The sequence below is a fragment of the Cavia porcellus genome, unplaced genomic scaffold (genome assembly GCF_034190915.1).
Source record: "Cavia porcellus strain 051 isolate PalLab524CR breed Dunkin Hartley unplaced genomic scaffold, mCavPor4.1 scaffold_17, whole genome shotgun sequence".
NCBI lineage: Eukaryota > Metazoa > Chordata > Mammalia > Rodentia > Caviidae > Cavia > Cavia porcellus.
Window position 1 is genome coordinate 58197409 of NW_026947500.1, and position 20224 is coordinate 58217632.

At 46.8% G+C, this 20224-nt stretch overlaps 2 protein-coding genes across 19 annotated transcripts in view; one reads left to right on the forward strand and one right to left on the reverse strand.

The window, feature by feature from the left end:
- Nucleotides 1–984: 984 nt before the first annotated feature.
- On the reverse strand, nt 985–10805 carry Lgals12 (galectin 12). Of its 16 annotated transcripts, none has more exons than XM_013150509.2 (10): nt 9309–9996; nt 9012–9116; nt 8076–8164; nt 7786–7992; nt 7092–7211; nt 6530–6568; nt 6016–6042; nt 5395–5483; nt 3515–3665; nt 985–3090 (listed from the first exon to the last, which is right to left on the reverse strand). In XM_013150509.2, exons 2-10 carry the CDS (start codon nt 9088–9090, stop codon nt 2944–2946), a joined length of 948 nt encoding a protein of 315 aa, XP_013005963.1. In that variant the 5' UTR covers nt 9091–9116; nt 9309–9996; the 3' UTR covers nt 985–2943. The 16 variants fall into 16 exon arrangements, with proteins under 16 accessions (XP_013005963.1, XP_063084364.1, XP_063084359.1 ...); XM_063228294.1 differs by having other exon boundaries at nt 985–1884; nt 9012–9163; XM_063228289.1 differs by having other exon boundaries at nt 985–2478; nt 9012–9163.
- An 82-nt stretch (nt 10806–10887) lies between these two features.
- Nucleotides 10888–20224, forward strand: part of Plaat5 (phospholipase A and acyltransferase 5) — a 29770-nt gene continuing 20433 nt past the window's right edge. For 2 of the 3 annotated variants that reach the window (XM_063228300.1, XM_063228298.1), the window contains exons 1-3: nt 10888–11077; nt 11159–11219; nt 11606–11723. In XM_063228300.1, coding sequence (XP_063084370.1) covers nt 10954–11077; nt 11159–11219; nt 11606–11723 — 303 coding nt within the window. In that variant the 5' untranslated portion in view covers nt 10888–10953. The remainder of the gene's footprint in view (nt 11078–11158; nt 11220–11605; nt 11724–20224) is intronic. The other variant, XM_063228299.1, reaches the window with a different exon arrangement.

Sequence of the window (20224 nt, forward strand, 5' to 3'; positions counted from 1 at the left end):
GTATCTATTGAGGTAAAATACAACTTAATGCTTGTAGTATTTAGTGTTTCATTGATTTTGTAGATTTAAAGCTGGTAGTCTGATCATTTATTCAGAGGGTAACAGTATGCAATGTAGCATCTATGGAGGATCTCCTTCTGAAGGTGGTAGCCATTCCTAATTCCCTATTCTATTGTTTGGTTGGGCTTTATTTTGTTTTGTCTTGTTTGATTTTATTATATCTTATGGCATGGGCAGCTATTTAAAAAATAACAGGATATATTATGGTAGCCATTTTGGATTTACTATTATTTTGTCTTACATTCATTGTTTTGTTTTTATTGGTTCTTTTCTGTTCTGTTCTGTTCGATTTTCCTATGTCTGATGATATGGGCAGCTATTTTGAAGACAACAAGAGGTATTATGGTAGCATTGTTGATTTCCTATTATCTTGTTTTGAAGCCCTGTGTCACTTACACTGTTTCATTTTGATTGGCTTTATTCTGTTTAATTTTTGTTTGGCTTTATTCTCTTTAAAATAAAAATTACAGAAAGAGTCCATCTACCAAGAAGATATGTGTCAAGGGTGCCTGAGACCAGTTCCAGATCAGCAAATAGACTCACAGCTAAGATTTATTAGGGCAAAGGATACATAGCAGAATCAGCAAAGGGAAAGGTCCAAGGGGCAGTGTCCTGGGAAGCCAGGTGCAGGCCTCTGAGAGTCCTCACTAGGGTCAGACATGGGACCTGCCAATTCCTCCCTCGGGTATTATCATACCAGAGGTGTTTCCTGTGTCCATTAGTTTGGAGTTTTTATAGAAGGTTAGTGATGTAGGTGCTGCCTAGCATTTAAAGAGATGCTGGACTCCCAGAAGGAAGGCAAGCACTCAGCATGGGCCACACTGTCACCCTGCTCTGGGCACAGCGAGTGCTTTATCATTTAGGCCAAGTTCCTGTCAGAGTGGAAAGTGCTCATAGTCATGTTCCAGTAAGCCAAAGCCAGCCTTCTTTATTTTTATTTTATTTTGAAGGTAGTAAAATACAACAGAACAAGACAGAACAAGGCAAATCAAGACAATGTAGTGAAATTAGTATAGAACTTCACAGCAGGGTACCGGGATAACAGTAATAGGTACTATAGTATATCACATTATTTTCACAGTAGTTGTCTATTCAATTAGGTATGGCGCAATCAAACCAGAAACAGAACATTAGAAAACCAATTGAAAGAGAATAGAGAATAGAGCAAAACAATTAACCAGAACAAAGTAAAACAGTGAAAACAACATTTGCCTTCAAACAGAAGATAGAAGGAAATTCCCCACACTTGCTATATTGCTTACAGTCATCCTCCCAAGAGACGCTCAGACCTCTGCCCTCAATTGCTAACAGGGTGTGTATGTGTAGGAGGAGGGCTGGAATGTTTGATTCTCAGCCCAAGTGCCGGTAGGCTCACGGGAGACACTGACTGGTCTCCTCCTGGCTTGTGCCAGGGACGCTTACCAAGAAGGGAGGTGAATTGCTTTCTTGCTCAGTCGCCTAAGTTTTTCCATGGTCCGATCTCGGGGGGCACAAAGCCAGACTTCTAAGCAGGTATTTCTAAGAGCAGCTGCCTTAGGTTTGGTCTGTTAATTTTTTTTTTTTTTTTTTGTATAGCACCAGTCCTAAGTGTGTCCAGGCATAGCAGCAGCAGCAGCGGCACAGACCTTGCTCCCAGCTCACCGATAGCCCCGGGGGCAGAGCTGCTTGTAGCCTTCCTTTTGCTCTGGCCTACAGTCTGCAGCTCCTGATGCATTCAGCACATGTTGGCTCCTCCTTGGCCCGGATCCTGTCCAGAACCCAGTGCCTTGGTTTCCAGTGGTCACTATTCAGTTACCCCTCTCACTGATGTTCAGGTTCTGTGGGCTATAGCGAGGGTGATTTGCTATGAAATTTCTACTCCAGGGAATTTACTGTCTCTCCGTGATAGATCAATGTTGGTAAATGGATAAGTGAAGACTACTGCTCTCTGCTTGTGGGGTACAAAGTTTAAAAATACTCATTTCAGCTATCCCATCATATAGGTTCGGTTTCTCTAGTGTTTCCTTTATATATCACTCAGTGGTGGGTAAATTCTAAAAATGTACTGTTTGGCAATTCCATTGTTGTGCGTACATCATAGAGTGAACCCACATGAACGGGGGTGGCACAGGCCAGGACACACATGGGCCACACGGTAATCTAGGGGGACCTGCGGTGCCTGTGTGGCAGGTGGAGGAAATGCAGACTGGCTGTGTGCCTGTGCTGCAGGGCAGGACAAGCCTCCTTTTCCTTCTCCTGCCTGCTGTTACTGTGTAACAGTAGACCCTGTGTGACCCTGAGACTTGTGCTGGAGAAACCCTGTGCATAGCCTTGGCTTGTGTCGCAGACAGAAGCTGATGGAATGAGTGAGGATAGTGCATGGTGGGCCCAGCCCAGGTTTCACGAGATCGCGAACTCCAGTCCTGCTGCTGCTGGGTCCTGGGGAGGGCGGATGACAAAAATGGAGTCTGTGTGATGGTGTGTGTGGGGGCAAGTGCCTCACTGGCCTGGGTCAGTTTTTCTGAGCTGCTGGGTAAGAATGGAGCAAATGTCCAAGTTCTCTCTTTTTTTGGTACCAGGAATTGAACTCAGGATCTTATGTTTGCCAGACATGCACTGTGCTACTGAGTTATATCCCGAGGCCTGAGTCTTGAGGTCCCTGTACTTCTGAGAAACTTCATTAAGCTCCACATCCTGCCCCATGGGGCCAGTGCGGCCCTGAGGGAAGTCAGGGCAAATTCTAATTCTGGGTTGGGGGAGTGCAGTGTTAGCGCCCTGGCTGGTGCAGACCCAAGGTGTGGCCACGGAAGAGAATGAGGCCTACACGGGGTGCAGGTGGGTGTCACACTGTGAGGCCCTGGTGCAGGCTGGCTTCCTCTTCTGGGCTGCGCTACCCTGAGCGCCTCAGCAGTGGATGCAGTACAGCTGGATGTTTCCTCTGACCTGTAGCTCCCGCAATCTTTCCAGGCTCTGCTGGCTCAGGCTTGTGGCCCCCAGACCCTGTCCATTGAGTGCCAGCTTCAGCTCCCCTTCCTGGCATAGGAGCAGCACCTAGCAAGGGGCCATATGGGTGAGTGGCATCCATATAGACCCTGACATGGAGGACACAGAGACTGGGCCTGGAGGGTGGCATGTAACCAGCCCACTGTGGCCACTGGCCTCAGTCTTCCTAACCTTCCTCTGTTTTGCCAACTGCACTGGGGTACTTGCTGTCAGCAAAGTGGTTTCCACCTCCGCTATGCACATGAATCACTTGGCGAGCAAAATGATGCTTGGGTCCCTCATTATACTCCTTGTGCCTGAACCTGGGCTTGGGGTTCCTGGCACTGGCACAGAGGCTATGTGCCAGCGACTAGAATGTTTTTTCTGCTGGCTTCCAGTTCTGGGCATTTACCCTTCCAACCCACCCCAGATCATTGTGGGGTTCATCTCTGGGCTCCTTCCCAAAGGATGTGATCATGTGGCTCTGACCCACCTCAAAGAATCGCTGGGGGTGAAAGAGGAAAGGCGCTGAGATCAGTGTCTTGCGTCCCCAGGGAGAGACCCAGGCCAGTGTCCGGTCCATGAAGCAGGCCCTGAGCATCACTTGTGTATGGGCAGCCTCGTCCCTCAGGCTTAGCGTGAAGCTGTAGGAAGTAGATAGAGTAGGGAGTTCTGCCTGCCCCCTGCCCAGGGACACTGGGCAGGAATTGGGGTGGTCCCAGGGCTAAGTGTTGTGACTGCTCAGGGTTCAGTGCCTGGAAGCCTTATAGCGCAAGGGAGTGTAAAGCATGACTTAGAGCTAAGACTGAGTCCCAGAGTTGTCCTCTGTTGGCTGAGGGATCGTGGGGGTGGGGCATCTCCTAGCTGGAGGATCAGTTTCTCCTCCTGAAAATGAGGATAACTGTGGAGATAAAAATAGCCTCTAATATGTGTTGAGTGTAACTGAGCAGCAGTTTCTGTTTTAATTTGCAGAAAGCTCAGTGGTTCGAGCTGGCTCTGCTACTTTCTGGTCCTGGGACCTTAGGCAATTTGTATCTCTCTGCCTGGTTCCTCATCTTTAATTTAGGAATAATAACAGATTTCCACCAGAAAAGAATGGGTCCTATGCTTGCTCCCTCTATCCACCTCAAGCCCTCAACTGTTTTGGAAACAGTAACAGCCTACTTTTTACCATAGGCCTGCGGGTGCCATGTGTGGGCTAAGTCTGATGGACATCTGTGAGCCACAGCTCAGCAGCCTTTTGGGCATGTTTTTCCTGGTCTGCCACAGTCTTCTGTTTCAAATGAATGCCACATTCAAAGGCTGAGCTTACACAAAAGATGGCTTTTGGTTTTTCTTTAATGATAACTGGAAGACCCGGCCCATTCCCTTCAACATTTCTTCCACAAGTACCCTGTGCTGTCATGAATAACCACCGTGTGACCTTGAACTGGGATGAGGACGCAGTCTCAGGCCTCCTAGCTTTGGAGTGGGAGGTGGTTTGGTCATTTCCCCACCAGTGTGGGACTGACTTTCTCCTCTTCTAGCAGGAAAAATCAGAAACATGTGTTGCCTTGCTCAAGCACGCAGTGTGTTAAGAGGAGAAACCAGCAGAAGACCTGGCTCTGGGAGCCATCGTTCCAGCCTGGTGCCTCAGCGCTCAGCTATGGCCAGGAGCTGAGGGCAAAGGTCTGGTGAGGTCAGCAACTTAGAACAAGACAGTGGCAAAGCAGGAAGAGCACAGGTGTGGACCCGTCCATTATCTCCTGCAAGAGGTAGTTCAGTCACCACCTGTGTAGCTGACTATGCTGAGCACCACCTACATTGCTGTTAACCCGACTTAGAGAGCCTGGGGCAAAGGGAAGAAATGTCACTGCCTGGGGTTACACAAGGAGCAGGTGAGAGGGCCAGGCGACAACACAGGCAATCTGGCTTGGAAAAGGCCTTTCCTCCAGTCACGCAGTGGGAGTGCTCAAACCAGGCCTTGGTCCTGCTAGATGTGTGCTACACACCTGAGTCTGAGCGCCCCCTGGAGGAACAGTGAGGCAGCACCACTTAGCAATAGTGTCCCAGAGCCCAGATTTCTGGCTTCTAAAGTGCCAACTCTCCCTGCTGAGATAGGCACCTGATATCAAGTCTCATGTCCCAGGAGAGGCAATATACTCTCCTCAGCCTGGGCCTGTGAGACTTTTTCCTTTCCTCAATGATCTGACAGAGGCATTACAGGAGTTTCTTCCACAAGACGGCCACTGGTCCCCATCTTAGCCTCACCTTTTGGGACTTTACAACCTTGGACAGTTTATTGACCTCTGCACTGTTTTCTTACCTGAAGGAAAAGGATTACATGGTGGTGCTGGGAAAACTAAAAGAAGTTATGATTGGTGGGATACTTACGTCTTTGGTTCTTGCAAGACCAGCCCCCGAACTATGATGACCTGTCCAGGCCAGAGTCCCTGAGGAAGGGTACGTGAGCAGGGCAGCTCCTGAAGGACAGGGGAGAGACTGGGGATGGTGATCCCGGACTCAGGAAAGTCTCCACTGTGAGGAGCAGTTTTTGGCTCCTCTGAGGGTGGGGAGCACTAAGGCCTCTGGTTCTGTCCACTGGAGACATAACCATACCTCCTGTAGCTCCTGTTGTAGTTCTGTGGGATGCAGCCTGAGCCCCTCCAAGACAAGGTTGCACCAGGGGCCTGAGCACCCTGGACTGTCACAGCCATGTGGTAGCTTATCCTGCCTTAGCTTGTGAACCACTGGCTGGGGCTGAGGCCATCCTGACTCTATCCTAGAGCCTTACCTGGGAAGCACCAGGTATGTGCTTGCAGCATCGATGGAGCTAAGGGAAAATGAAGCTGGAACTTTTGCCTGGAGTGGCTCAGCTTGCTTGCAGCCACACATGAAAGGAAACTGAGGCTGAGGGCAATTGCTACCACAGGACGCCCACATCCTGGCTGCTCCTCCAGCTCTGAGGGACCCAAGATGGGACCACACCTCTAGGGAACCTGTGGGGTCACTCACCAGCTCAGGACTCTGAAGCAGGAAGGGCTGTGGGGAAAGAGAGGCCCAGAAGCCATTGGTGTTTGTCCCAGGAAAGGAGCCCTGGTTGTCATGCTTCTCACTGGGGACCCTGGGGTGTCTTTCTTTCATGGCAGCGGGTCTTGTGGGAGCCCCAGGAGAAGCTCTTGCATCTGGACTCCCCAGCTCTGGGGAGATGGGGAAGAACTGCACTATGAGCATGCTTAGGTGCTGCATCACCCTCTGTCTTGTGAGATCCACCCCAACCCCTTGCACAGTGGTTCTGTAGGTTGAGAGCTCCCACTGAAAGTCATCTCCTGCTGGGAATTGCGGGTGCTGATCCCTCCAGGCCCTATCCCCATCACCTTCCTGGATGGCCCTGAAGAGGGGCCAGGAGGGCATGTCTAGGTTCCATCTGCAGATGAGGCCACAGGGAGGCAAGGGCAGAGGTGCGTGAGCAGTGGGAGCAACAGGTCAGCTCTGTCGATCTGCAGGGACAGCCACACCCCCAACTCACGTGTCCAGTCGGATACTCTCTGCTGCCTTCTGCAAATGGCTATTCAGAAAGAGAAGGGGAAATCCAGAACCCTGCAGGTCCCCAGGTCACCTTTTTCTGACCTTGCATGCCTGCTTCCTACAGCTAGGTGGTGGCTCTTAAATCTGCCTTCTGAAGTAAAGTTCCCAGCCCTACTTCAGGCTTGCTAAGTCAGACTCACTGGTGCCAGGTCCCCGCATCTGGATTTGAGTAAGTTCATAGGTGGAACGAGGTACCAGCCCATTGCAGCCTATTTGGACTTGGCTGTGCTGTGCCCTTAGCTCCCCCCACCCCCACTCCTCGTAAAACCAGCCTGGCCAGCAGGACAGACCCCATTTGTGGCTCTGCACCTCTGACCACTGGCACCTTCCGTCTTCTCAGCCCACACACACCTGACACTGTGGGCTCTCTGACCCTTGGCTGTCACAGATTTCCTAGCCTCCTCTGCCTCATGGTCTGAGAAGGTGAGTGGGTCCCACATTCATCTAGGTCTCAGCAAGTCAGAGGTCTCTATGTTCCAGGCCTTGGCCCCAAGTGAACTCACGCTGATGTTCAGGAATCCAACGGCTTGCACTGAGATGTCTCCAAATATACCCAGGGTGTCCACTCGAGACAGTGGGAGCCGGTAACGGTAGTGGAGGAAGTGCTGTCCATTGACACTCACCTGCAGGGCAGCCAAACTTCACACCACCTCTTCAAGGCAGGACCCGCTGCCCTCTCTGCCCCAGAGAGCAATCTTCTCCTCAGCATGACAGAGGATGAAAGTGCTGACTGCCGGAGAGCCCGGGTGGTGACCCCCACCCTCAGTCCTTCCCTGTCCAGTGCTCGCCCTGGAGCTGTCTGGAGATCCTGCCATCTTTCTGCCAGGAGTTCCTGAGAGGCCCAAGCTTGTCCTTTGCTGCTATCACTGTCAGATGGTGGTCATAAAGGCACCTGGCCTGGGGTTGTGGGCCAGGGGCTCAGAGGGCCAGATGCAGATCAAGTGCAGACAGCACTTGCCTAGCATGCATGCATGGGGCTCTGGGTCCATCTCCCACACCCCGCCCAAGATAAGGATGTTGCCTGGTATCCAGCAAACACTATTTTCAACTGCATTCTACAGCACAGCAGTGGCCCAGGGTGGCCTGGACAGAATGGTGGCCTCTCGGCCTACCCCATCAATTTCACTGCATAATATACAGGGCAGTGGGAAGGAGGGTGGAAGGACACAGCTCTTGGGGCCCATCCCTCTCCCTCACCTTCACCTCCTCATTCCCAAAGAGGAAGAGAAGGAGGAAGCTGGCCCCTCTCTGCAGGGCCAGCCCAGGCCACCGGGTCTCCATCTGCCAGTATCCTCCATGCAGGGTGTTGCAGATGACGTGGGGTCTGGTGGTATGGAAGCGAGGGTTGAAGTGGACAGCGATGTCTGGCCGTGGGTCCAGACTGCAGCTGCACTGGAAGTCTACCTGAAACCTGCAGCATCCAGTCAGAGCCCACAGGGGCTGCTGAGGTAGGGCAGTCCCAGCTCCATCCCGAGCTCTGCCTGTACCTGCGTGCATCTCTGGGGACTGCTCCCTGCAGCACGACCATCTTGCCTGCATGCAGGCCACCAAAAATGGTTGTCACATACGGAACCACCTGAACAAGGGGAGGAAGCCATTTGTGTGGTTGGAAGAAAGGCCACGACCTGCAGCCTGGGCAGTGTAGGGGGAACTGGACATTAGTTCTCCAACCTCAAATAGGAAATGTCCTTCCTGGGAAGAGTCAACTTTTTCTGACATCTTCTTTTGGACATGGATGGGTCAAAGCTACCCTGTGGCCATCAGAATACCACCCAGTTCCCTCTCCCAGCCCAGGGTGTCACAGCTTCTAATGTCCCCAGGGAGGCCACCTTGGTCCGCAGAAGCCTGGTTTTAAGGCTCCCTGGAGTTTATTTAGTGACTAGGGTCTGGGACTGGGTTCCAAAAAGAATGATAGGTTCCAGGAGTAATGCTAAAAACGGCCTGGCTGCCTTCCTGGGCTGTCATTCCATATCCCTTCCTAAAACATACTGCATGTATTCCAAGCCCCTCCTAACCTTAACTTTAACTCCTGATGGCTCTGGGGCTGACCTCTTCCTGTCCCCATGTCTTCTCCGAGCATTATCCACTTGTTGCCTGTGTTTCTCTCTTGTCCCTGAGCAGCCTGAGTGTACACTCATAGCTAGTTTGGCCCTAGCCCCAGGGTACAGGGGGCCCTGGCTGTCTTCCGGTGAGACAAGAGCCCTTAAAGCTGAGGCTCTTGTAAAGCACTCTGGAGGCACTCCGAGATCAGGATGCAGGTGTTGCTTTCCAAATCCTGCAGCTTCAGATGTGAAAGCTACCTAGAAAGTCCCTGCCCCTCCTAGTGCTTGCCTCTGGTCTGCAGCTTGTAGCTGAGCAGAAAAGAGCCCAGGATTGGCTGGTCCCTTGGGCACCTGAGCAGGACAGGAGGCCAGGGACCTCACCTGTCACAGTACTGCTGCTTAGCTGGCTCAGCAGCTCTTGGTCCTGTTTCCCACCCTCCTGGCAAGGTGGTTGCAGCATGGCTGACAGAGGGCTGTAGGAAGAGGCTGCCAAGCAAGGAAGGTAACTAGAGTGCTCCTCAGTGGGGTGTCTCCTGGATATCAGCAAAGGAATGAGAGAAGCAGCAGGGGAGGGCAGCCTCCTCCCCAGGTCCAGGACCAACCTCCCCGACTCCCAGCTACCTGGAAGGAGGGAGCCCCCCGGGGTCCCAGGAGGCTCTAGGTTGGGTGGCTGCTCACCGGATGGAAGGCAGGTGGCTGAAGGATAAAGTTGTCAGGAATTGGGTCCAGCTTCTCCTCAGGCGCCATGGCTGCCCGTGCCTGTGGGGCTTCAACCTCGCTCTAGAGCTGAGGAGGGTGGGTGGGGTGGTAGGGACTGGGACTGCCGGAGACCTGTAGCTCGCTAGGCCACACAGGAAGGGAAGACATGTGTTCAGTCTTAGGAGGGCCTGTCTGTCTGAGCGCCTTCTCCCCCACACCCCTGCCCCTTGCCTTACTCCTGTTCCTGCATTTCAGTGTCCCCAGGGCCCATTTCAGCATTAGCCAAGAGCAGCTGGGGTCACGTGAAAGTCGGCTGAAAACAGGGCAGGGAGTGGATCCCCACCCCAGACTAAAAGGGACGTGAGGTGCTGGGAGCACAAAGCCTGGACTCCTGCTCAGCCCTGCTCTAGCGTGCTGTGTGCCCATGGGCAAGCAGCTGCCCCTCTCTGTTCCTCTGTGGATGGAGAGGAAGGCCACAGGAGCTTCTCACTGGAGGTCTGTGAGAGCAGCAGAAAGGCTTTCCAATGTTGGTTCAAATTCCAGGAAGCCTTCCCTTTAGGAATGCACAACTTGTCAACTTTAGCCTGACTTGGAAGGCCTTGTACCACAGTTGGAGGTCCTGGCAGGACAGAGGGAGGCTGGTGGCCAAGTGCATAGCCTGTGGGGCAGAGGGAAGAGGGCAAGGGTCCTGGTAAAGAGCCAGAACAAGGGCTGCTTTGCCGTGGCGCCTCTGGACCTGGGTGCCAGGCCCTGAAACCTGTGTTTCAACAGGCAAGTCTGAGCTCCTGAAGCTCAGGCTTGGGTGTAACTGGAAGGCTTTGGGTGCAGATCTCCCCAGATGGATGAAGTGGGGAGCAGACGCTCATGTGACAAACTAGGTCAGGGGCATCCAGGAACAAGGGGTTCCAGAAGGGAGGCCAATGGAGCCCCCCCTAGAATCCGACTGTGTCCCTTTCCAGCAGGGCTCATCTGTAGCCTTAGGCCAGGCCTCCTTCCTCTGGCTCCAGGATCTGCTTGCTTACTGGACAGGCAGGAGTCTGCTCTCACAGCTCCAGGGAAGGTGGCCGGGGCAGGGCTGGCTTTTCCAGACCTTGTCCCCAACTCCCTCCATAAGGATCCCATCCTGTGTCCTCATTCTACATTATCGGGCCTCGTCTGAGACCGAGGCTCAGAGTACAACCAATTCTGAGGTTCCAGGTTAGGGGTCACCCCTCAGTTCCTAACCAAGGAGCTGTGGCTCTTTCTGTGAAGGCAAAGAAAGGTGTGGACGGTGGGCCAGGGGACGCAGTGGAAGGAGGGAGGATGGTGCACCACATCTCTCCAGCCGACCCTGTGTTGGGACACTTGAGAGGGTCCAGAAGTTTGTGGGTTTGCCTGAGGCCAGTGCGGCGCAAATCACACTTCCGGAGCCGACGCCCCCAGCCACCCCGCTCCTTCCCCACAAGGCACGGGTGCCCACTCGGGGCCGTCCCCGCGCACCCCATGTCCCCCACCCTCGCGCCCGGTCCCGCGCGCGCCGGCGCCGTTTGTCCCCTAACTCGCGCGCTCCTTGCGGTCGTCCGGATCCCCAGCGCTCCGCGGAGGGCCGCGCTGACGGTACCGGAAGGTCGCGGGCGACAGAGGCATGGGCCTGAGCTCCGTAGCCCGACGAAAGCCCGCGCCCCTCCAGCCCGAGACCTCGTGTCCTCCGTGCCCATCCAGGAAGCCCAGCGTCTGCCCCCCGCTCAGCTCGGAGACCCTCGGCTCAGGTCCTCCCTGCACCCCTCGTCCCCCACGTCCCAGCCCGCAGCCCCACGGCTGTGGGTCACCGCGTTTCCTCCCGCCAGCAGGAGCCGCACGGAAGCTGACGAGGCAGCGCGCCTGCGAGCACCGCCCAGGGAGCACGCCGGGGTGAGGCTCGGGGCGTGGCCTCAGCAGGGCGGGACCTTGACGCAGGGGGCGTGGCCTCGGTGTAGGGGCGGGGCCTCTGAACCAGGGCGGGGATCTGGTTGGGGCGGGCCTCCGGGACAGGTGGCTTCAGGTAGGGACCCGCAGTAAGCACTACGCAGTACGCAATAGAGTGTGGCTGGCGTTTTGAGGAGCTGTAGTGGAAATACACTACTTTTGGAGCAAGATTGAAGACCAGCGACGGTAAAACCAAGGCCCTTTTTGACTTGGGTTGTATCAGGTGTGTGCTTATGCTTTCTGTATTGTCCTGTGCACAACGCCGTGAAACAAAGATCCTCTCTACTACTAACTGTGAAATGATGTTTTTTTGTTGATGATGCCATGGCAAGCTCTTTTAGACAAAAGGCTGTACTTAACTTGGACAGCACACCGAACAAGAAGAGAGCGCAATTGGATGTAGCACCCCAGCCCTCGAATGAGGGCAGGTTAATACGGCCAGCAACAGAGGTAGGTGTGACAAAACTCTTAGATTAATTACCTTCTCAGCGACTTCATACATATCGTATTGTATTTTATTTAGTTCCTATCTAATATGTATCCACATTGATTTGGGATGCTAGTTATGCTTTTTAAAAAAGCTTACAGAGATATAGCACATATTTAAATTAAACATTTAAAGTGTACAATTTGATGTTTTGGGATTTGTACACCACTATGCAACCATTGCTGCAATCAAGATAATGAACAGCTACCCCAAGTAGAGAAGTTTTCATGCCTTTTTGTAATCCCTTCCTCTTCCCCACCGAGTCCTCATCTCTATTAGCAAGCAGTCTACTTCCTGTCACTGTAGATTAGTTTGCATTTTCTAGGTTGCATTTTTGTGTCCTCTCATATAACTTCACGATTATTTTGAAGTGCACCCTCACTGTTGCTTTTGTCATTAGCCTGCTCCTTTTCATTACTGAGCACTTTTGTATCATATGAATGTTTCATTACTGGTTTATCTTTTAGTTATCTGTGGGCAGTGGGATTATCTCCAGGATTTGTGGATTACAAATAAAGTTGCTATGAACATATGAACATCTGAGCACAAGGTTTGGTAGAGATGTGCTTTATTTGGAGTGATTCCTAGGGATGACATTGCTGGATCATTGGCAGGTGAAGGTTTAACTTACTGTTTTCCAAAGCATTGCAATCCTTTTAGGTGTTCTCCAGAAGTGCATAAGAATTCCAGCTCTCACAGGTCCTCACCTACATGTAGTTTTGCTACTCTGATGTTAGGTGTCTCATTGACCTTTTGCTTGTGCTTTTCCCTAATGATTAATAATGTTGAACATTTTTCTGTATTTATTTGTCACCCATGCTTGCGTTCTTTGTTGTCATGTTCAAATCCTTTGCTCATTTTTTCTATTAGTTTGTGTGTTTTTGCACATAATCTGTGTACAGGTGACTCATCAAATTATGCTTTGCAATATTTTCTCCCAGTCTGTGGCTTATCTTTTTAGAACAGGTTTTAAAATTTTTATAAGATCTAATTTGTCATCTGTTTTCTTTTAATGAATTGTGATAAGAAATCTTGACCTAATCCAAAGTCACAAAGATTCTCTCCTATTTTCTTCTAGATATTTTTATAGTTTCATATTTTATCCTATACTTGGGTTAGTTTTTGTGTGTGTTGTAAGGCATGGATCAAAGTATTTTTCCTTAAGGTCACACAGTTGTTTTGGCATCATCTTTTGGGAAGTCTGTCCCTTCTCTGCTGTTGCATCTTTGCCAAATATGAGTGGGTCACTTTTTGGATTCTATTTTGTTCTGTTGATTCTGTTTGTGTATTATGAGGCCAGAATCACACTACACAGATTAGCTTTATAATGACTTTTAAAAATCGGTGCATATTAGTTACACAAAATTAAGGATTCTGTTTTGGCATGTTTGTACGCACATATAACATTTTGATCATTTTTGCCTGTTACCCTCTGTGACTTGCTTCCTTTTCCCTTCCTGTGATAACTCTTGAAAGCAAGTAATGTCCAACTCTGTTTTTTTATTTGTTGTTGTTTTGGATATTTAAGGATCCATAAAATGTCTGGTGGGATGTTCATTGAAACTGCACCGAACTAACAATAACAGTATTGAGACTTCTGACCCATGAACAGGGTGACCTGTTTATTTGGGTTACATTTAATTTCTTTTGCCATATTTTGTAATTGTCATTGTATGTATATATCACATCTTTTGGAGAATTTGTGAATCTTTGGGCAGTAATTTTAACACTATTAAAATATTATAAAAATTTTAAAATTGAAAATAATTCAATTTCTGATTGTTGTTAGTAAGTAGAAATACAATGAGTTTTATATATTTGTTTCGTAGCCTTCCACCTTGTTAGGCTGACTTATTTGCTTTGGTAGATCCATTGGACTTTTGATATAGATGAATCATATCTACAAGTCTAGATGAATTTTTCCCCCTTAAATGATACTAGCTAGTATCTTCAGTATAATGCTAATAGAAGTGATGAGAATGTATCTTTTTGTGTAATTTCTCTTCTTAGTTTATTAGTGTCTGTGTATAGTAATAATGTTTACATCATTTGTGTGGAGTTGGTACATGTATGTAACACATCCCAATTTCTTTTTTTTTTTTGTGCTGGTAATTAAACTCAGAACCGTTCATTTGCCAGGCAGGTGCTTATGCCACTGAGGTATATTCCCAGCCCCCAAATCAACTACACTTCTTTTTATTTGCTTATATTTTTTTATAGTACTAGGGATCGAACTCATGACCTCACTTGCCAGCAGGCACTTATGCTACTGAATTATATTCTTTGCATTCCCCAATTCCTTTTTAAATCACTTATTCCTTCCTCTTCTCCCTGTCATCTCTTGATCCTCTTCCCTTTTGAGAATGAATGATCTCCCTATTTCCTATTATCCTTTATTTTACTTTTTAAAAAAATTCTGGGTTTCTTATAGAAATAATGTGTGTAATTCCTTAGAAAGGGGATGTATTTAGTTTTTCTAATTTACTATGATATAAACTGGGTTTTTGGTAGATACTATTTGTCAGGTTGACCAAATTCTTTTCCTTTGCCAGCTCTTTTTTCTGATAAGGGGATGTTGATTTTTTTGTTTTTGCTTTTTGAGAAAGCGTTTCACTGTCACTCTGTAGCCCAAGCTGTCCTTGACTCACAGTGATCCTCTTGCTTTGGTCTCCCACATGCTGGGATTACAGGAGTGCACCACAATGCCTTGTGGATGTTGAATTTTAAAATATTTTTTTCTGTGCCTATTGAGATGATAGTACACTTTTCTTTTTTAGTTTTAATTTTATTGGTTGGTGTTTTGGATGTTAGGCCAACCTTGAGATTCTGGGGGTAAAACCCCAGGTGACTGTGATGTATTATGCTTTTTGTATATTGTTTAATTCAGTTTAAAAATTGTGTTTAAAGTTTTCACATTTATACTCATAAATGTGAATATTAGCATTTTATTTTATTTTCTTGTAATTGTCTGGCTTTGTTACTGTATAGTGATGACAACCAGCATTGATACTACACTGTAATTTTGCTTTTTGAGAGCGGGACCGGGGTAGGCGGCCCTCTAGTGGGTGCTCCCTGATACTGCGTTTCTCCTTTAAGGCCAAGAAACCCCATTGGCTTGCTTGGTGCCTTATTCTGATGCTAGTTCAGCTGTGAATTTGTTAGGAGATCATGGAAAAATTACTTCATTTTCCTTGGCCTGACTTCTTTCTACAAAGTATTTACAAAGTAAATTTCCTCCTTCGTGCTCATGGAAAGCAGTTCCCACAGTGAGCAGGCTTTCTGAAATGGGCTAAGTGTGAATCATAGCACATCCTCTTCCCCAGAAGCAGAGATAAAGATTGACAGAATTGAGCAAGACAGCCCTTCAGAGAGTGTGGGAATCTGACTGAAGGCATACAGCAAATGGAGAAGTATTAAATCAAGAAAGTTTGTTAAATCTCAGAATTTCAGCAAGAACAGTAGGCACCGGGAGGGTTTCCACAGGTTCTTGGTGATAGATTTGAGTTAGGACCCATGGTGGGTGGCATGGCTTTCATGTGGAGCACATTGTGGGAAATTCCAGGCCTGGAGATGTTATCAGTGGTCATCTTAATGGCATGCAGTCGTGGAAAGCCGAAATCACAAGGACCCTAAGGTTGCAGGATTGGTGGGGACATGTAGTAGACCACCAGACCGTCCAGAATTTTAACGTGGAAATTCAGTAACCAGACACTAACACTCGAGGAACTGGGTGGGCCCTCATGAGTCTCTCAAACTGAGTGAGCACAAGAAAGTGAAAGCTGAGACAGAGTCACAGACATCTGTGATGTTAACCGAATTAACACAGGTAGCCACAGGTAGCTCCTGGCTCAAGGCCCAACTTAGACCCTGATCTTGCTGGCTGACCATAAGGCTGTGCTGATCCAGGACCTAGGTTTAAAATTAAGAAGACCAAAAAAAAAAAAAAAAGAAAGAAAGAAAGAAAAAAAACTTTCAGCACATAATCAGTGGTCATTTGCTGTGAGGGAAGCAGATATGATACGGTTTGTCCAAGTGGAACAGTAAATAAACATGTGGCAAGGACCATCAGCCATGAGTGGGAAGCAGGGATCTGAATACAAAGCTTCTGCATTATATGCCTAACATGCCCAGTTTTCAATAACAAATTACTAGTCACCAAGGAAGCAAGAAAATTACCCATACAGAAGAAAAATGTAGTAGAGATCATTTTGTTTGATTTAATAAACACATACTGTTATACACTATTATGATACGTTTAAAGAAGTAAATTAAATCCTATTCAAAGGATTAGCAGAAAGTAAGATGGCAATGGTTGTCCAATAGAGAATGCTGATACATGGTAGGAATTATAAAATAGCACTAAAAGGAAATTTTGAGGTTGGAAAATACATTGGCTAAAAAAAATTTGCTGAAGGGACTCAGAAACAAATTTCAAGTGCCTAGAGGAAAAGAAGATCAACACACATTGAACATGGATCTTGGTTATCTATTTTGAAGAGCAAGAGGAACCAAAATGAAGAAAAATGAACAGAACTTTTGGGGCCTGGGACACCATCAGACAACATGCATAACAGTGTCTCAGGAAAAGAGATAGCGAAGAGATATAAACCATATATAAGAAAATATGGTTGACTGCTTTCAAAATTTGATGGAAAAGACTTACCTACACATCCAAGATGCTTAGTAAACACCTAGACGTATCATAGTCAAACTGAAACCAAGCACAAAGAGAAAATCTTAAAATGGAGGACACACACACTCACAGACAGATGCTGACTTAATGTTCAATGCACCCATAGTACAGTTAGGACAACTTATTATCAAAACCAGTGGCCAGAAGGCAATAAGATGGAATATTAAAAGTGCTGAAAAAAAATATCATCAGCCAAATATCCTATATCCAGAAATCTACCTTTCAAAAGTGAAAGTGAAGTAATCTCAGTGAAGACTGGTAGAATTTGTTATTAGCAACCTTGTCCTAAAAGAAAGCAAAGTTTTTTAGTTGAAAGTAACCTGGCCCAAGTAGTGATTCTAACCCTGCAAAGCCCTGCAAAAGTGATACATGGGCTTGTATAAAAGAAGGCAGGTGTGTATAAGTCACCTTTTCTAAAGGACACAATAATTACAAATTCTGTTCTTGATTTTATAGCATGCAAAGGTGTAATAAATGTAATAACAGCACAAGGAGAGAAACTGAAGCAAAGCTGTATTAGATCAAGGATGTGATTCTAGACAGGAAGAAATGGGGAGAATCAATGGTGACTATGTAGTTAAAGTAAATGACTTTATAAATTATATTTTTCATTTTTAACCAATAAAAAAACCCCAATTTGGACTCTCACTGGAACTGGTCCCGTGCTGTGCTGGGCATGCCTTGGAGTCAGATGACTCGAGGTTGCACTGAAGTCACGGTAGTGCTGAAATCGGGGGTCAGTGAGCCCAAGGCCCTTGGTGGGAGGATGCAGTGCAATGGACAGTGGAATCAATGTGGAGAGCTGCACTAACCCGAGGTGAGTGCTAGGAATTTGGTCCCGTGGAGGGGGTAACTGGCTGGATGACGTATTTGGAGTTGAGCAGGACGGGGTTGAAGCTGGAACTGCAGTGGTCTCAGTCAGCTGCTCCTGGCCCAAAGAGGACTGGTGGGATCTGCTCGGGCTGGGTCATGCCCCTGGTCAGGACCCAACAGCCAGGGATGAAACTGTCCTACATGTGTATTGTCTGCACCCACAGACTTAACGTGGTGAAGGCACTCACTGGTTGACTGGCTCAGAGGAGAGGGGCCAGCCCACATCATCCCTGCATGCACCTCACAGATCAACAGTAAACTGGAGAGGGCAGCAATAACATAGCCAGCATGCTTCAGAAAAATCATAAGCAATATGGAGAGTGCCTGAGACCTCCACCATAGTCTGTCTGAAAAAAAACCAGAAACATGACAAGAGAAAGAACAAGAATAAGCCTCCAGCCACTGACCCAGGGAAAATAACTCCAGGTGAGGTAAATACAGAAGAGATTGAGGGCAGCAAACAGGCAATACTGGACACAGCATCAGCAGACATAAAGAAATACCTTCTTGAACTCATAGATGAACTTAAAACTGAAATTCTAATTCAAGTGAAGCAAGATATAAAGAAATTAATAAAAGAAATGCTAAGTACCTCCCAAGAAGACACAGATGGGAGAACAGAGAAACCCAGTAAAAGGAGAGAAACTTTGATGAAGAATACTAACAAAATCTAGAATACATAAGATAGATCCAAAGAGATTACCAGGAAATTAAAAACTCCATTGAATTCCTTGCTAGAAATTAAAGTTAGACTTTCAAAACTTGAAGATAGATTTGCAATGTGTGATCATGAAAGGAAAGATCTCTTAAAAATAACAAGGAACCAGGAAGAAACAATATAAAGGCTAGAGGATTGATAACTTAAGAATAAAAAATGTGAGCAAAGAAACAGGACTAAACACAAATGAAATACAAAGGCTATTTGCAGAAATAATTAAGGAAAACTTCCCACTTCCCACGCATAGGAAAAGGAAATAATATTCAGATAAATGAGGCACACAGAACTCCAGCGAGCTACAACCAAAACACATCTACACCCAGGCATACAATAATAAGATCCAACACATTCATCACGAGAACAGAATATTAAAAGTGGTCAGAGAAAAGAGACAGGTCACCTTTAAAGGAAAACCCATCAAAATCACAACAGACTTGTCAACACAAACTATCAAATCAAGAAGAGCTTGGAGCAAAGTATTCCAAGCCCTGGAAGAAAATAACCTCCAACCTAGATTGATGTACCCTGAAAAAATGTCTCTTGAAATTAATGGAGAAACAAGATGTTTCCATGACAAAGAGGAATTGTGAGAGTTCATGAACACCAATCCAACCCTACCAAAAATACTGAAGGACATTTTAGAAAGAGAGAAAAAAATCACCAGGATTTCAGCAACAGTGGCAGAGAGGCCTCAATGAATGGGGCAGGCCTCATTCATACAGCTTTACTTCAGTTTCTCTCCTTGTGCTGTTATTACATTTATTACATCTTTGCATGCTATAAAATCATTCATGTGGAATGAAGGAGAAAAGTAGACAACTAACAGCAGAAAAATAGCGTAGCAGAGATGAGGCAGAGAAGACTAGCTATAATATGTAAAACAGATTACAGTAACAAAAAGAAACACAGGCAGAGTAGATCAGGATATAGAGTCCATCAAGATGCTCTGAATAGAAAATATAATCTATCTGAAAGAGGGTTAATTAACCAAAAGTCAAAGATGAGAAAACATTGCTCTATGTGATAGAGAACCAGAGAGAAATAGGAACAGCTCATCCAGCAGCTGCAGATAGGTTGAAAGTCATGACACTTTTGTGCAGTGGAGAACTACTCAGCTATAAGGAAGGAAAACCTTGAGGCTTTAGTAGGTAAAGGAACACAGCTCAAGATCAAGCTCAGGGGTTAAAAGGTTCAGAATCACTTAAGTAGATAGTGGGTTGCCTCTCTAATCTAAAAACTAAAGGAGTTAGTGGGACCCAAAATGTATAAAGCACCTTGAGAAAGGGGAAGGGGAAGAATTGTCTAAAAAAGGAAAGCAGAGGAAATTTTTAATAGTGCATCAAGATTTAAAAGCCACATTAGTCTTATTGCTCTGTTTAGTTTGATTTTATTCTGTTCCAGTTTGTCTACTTGTACTAGATTTGAGGACACAGACAGCTATCCCCAAAGTAGCAGGACATACATACTACAGTAACTATCCTTCATTCCTTTAACTTAACCTGAAGCCCTGTATTACTTATATTGTCTTACTATGACTAATCTTATTTGAATCTGGTTTTTTAGATCGCTATTTTGTCTTGACTGATTTTATTCGAATTGACATGCTTGACAGTATTAAGAGTAGAGGCAACTACTCTGAAAATGACAAGACGCAATAAGACACCCATTCCAGTTTGATTATTAACTGCTTTTGAAGTCCTATAATGTCTCCAATGTTTTGTTTTTGTTAATATTGCTGTGTAGTGCTATGTTCAATTATATTATGCTTGATGATATAGACAATTCTATTGAAAATAACAAGAGACAGCATAGTAACTACTGTAGATTACCTAGTATTTTTTTTTTTTTTGTCTTTTTCAGTACCAGGGATCGAACTCACGACTGCCTGCTTGCAAGGCAGGCATTTATGCCACTGAGCTAAATCCCCAGCCCCGTAGTATTGTGGTTTTATATGTCTTTTTCATTTCATGTTTTTCTAGGAATTTGTTTTGTTGTCTTGTTTTGATTTGTTTTTCCCTATAATACAGAAAGGATAGGTATACATGTAGAGATTCACGCATGTGTAGAACTTGTAAACAGTTTACGAGAATAGATTATATAATGCATGATGTAATGAACAGATACTCTGAAGAAGATGAGACACTAAGATACCCAGTGCTAATTCCATAGCATCGTGATAT

Bases quoted from the DNA above. Each gene is read 5' to 3' on its own strand.
- Lgals12 (XM_013150509.2), bottom strand. From the start codon at position 9,090: ATGCTGCAACCACCTTGCCAGGAGGGTGGGAAACAGGACCAAGAGCTG. The intron at 6,043-6,529 runs GTGAGTTGGGGG...CTTTCCCCACAG, and splicing joins GAGAGTATCCGACTGGACAC to CCCTTCCTGCTTCAGAGTCC. The intron at 3,091-3,514 runs GTGGGTCAGAGC...GCCCCTTGCTAG, and splicing joins ACCCCCAGCGATTCTTTGAG to GTGCTGCTCCTATGCCAGGA.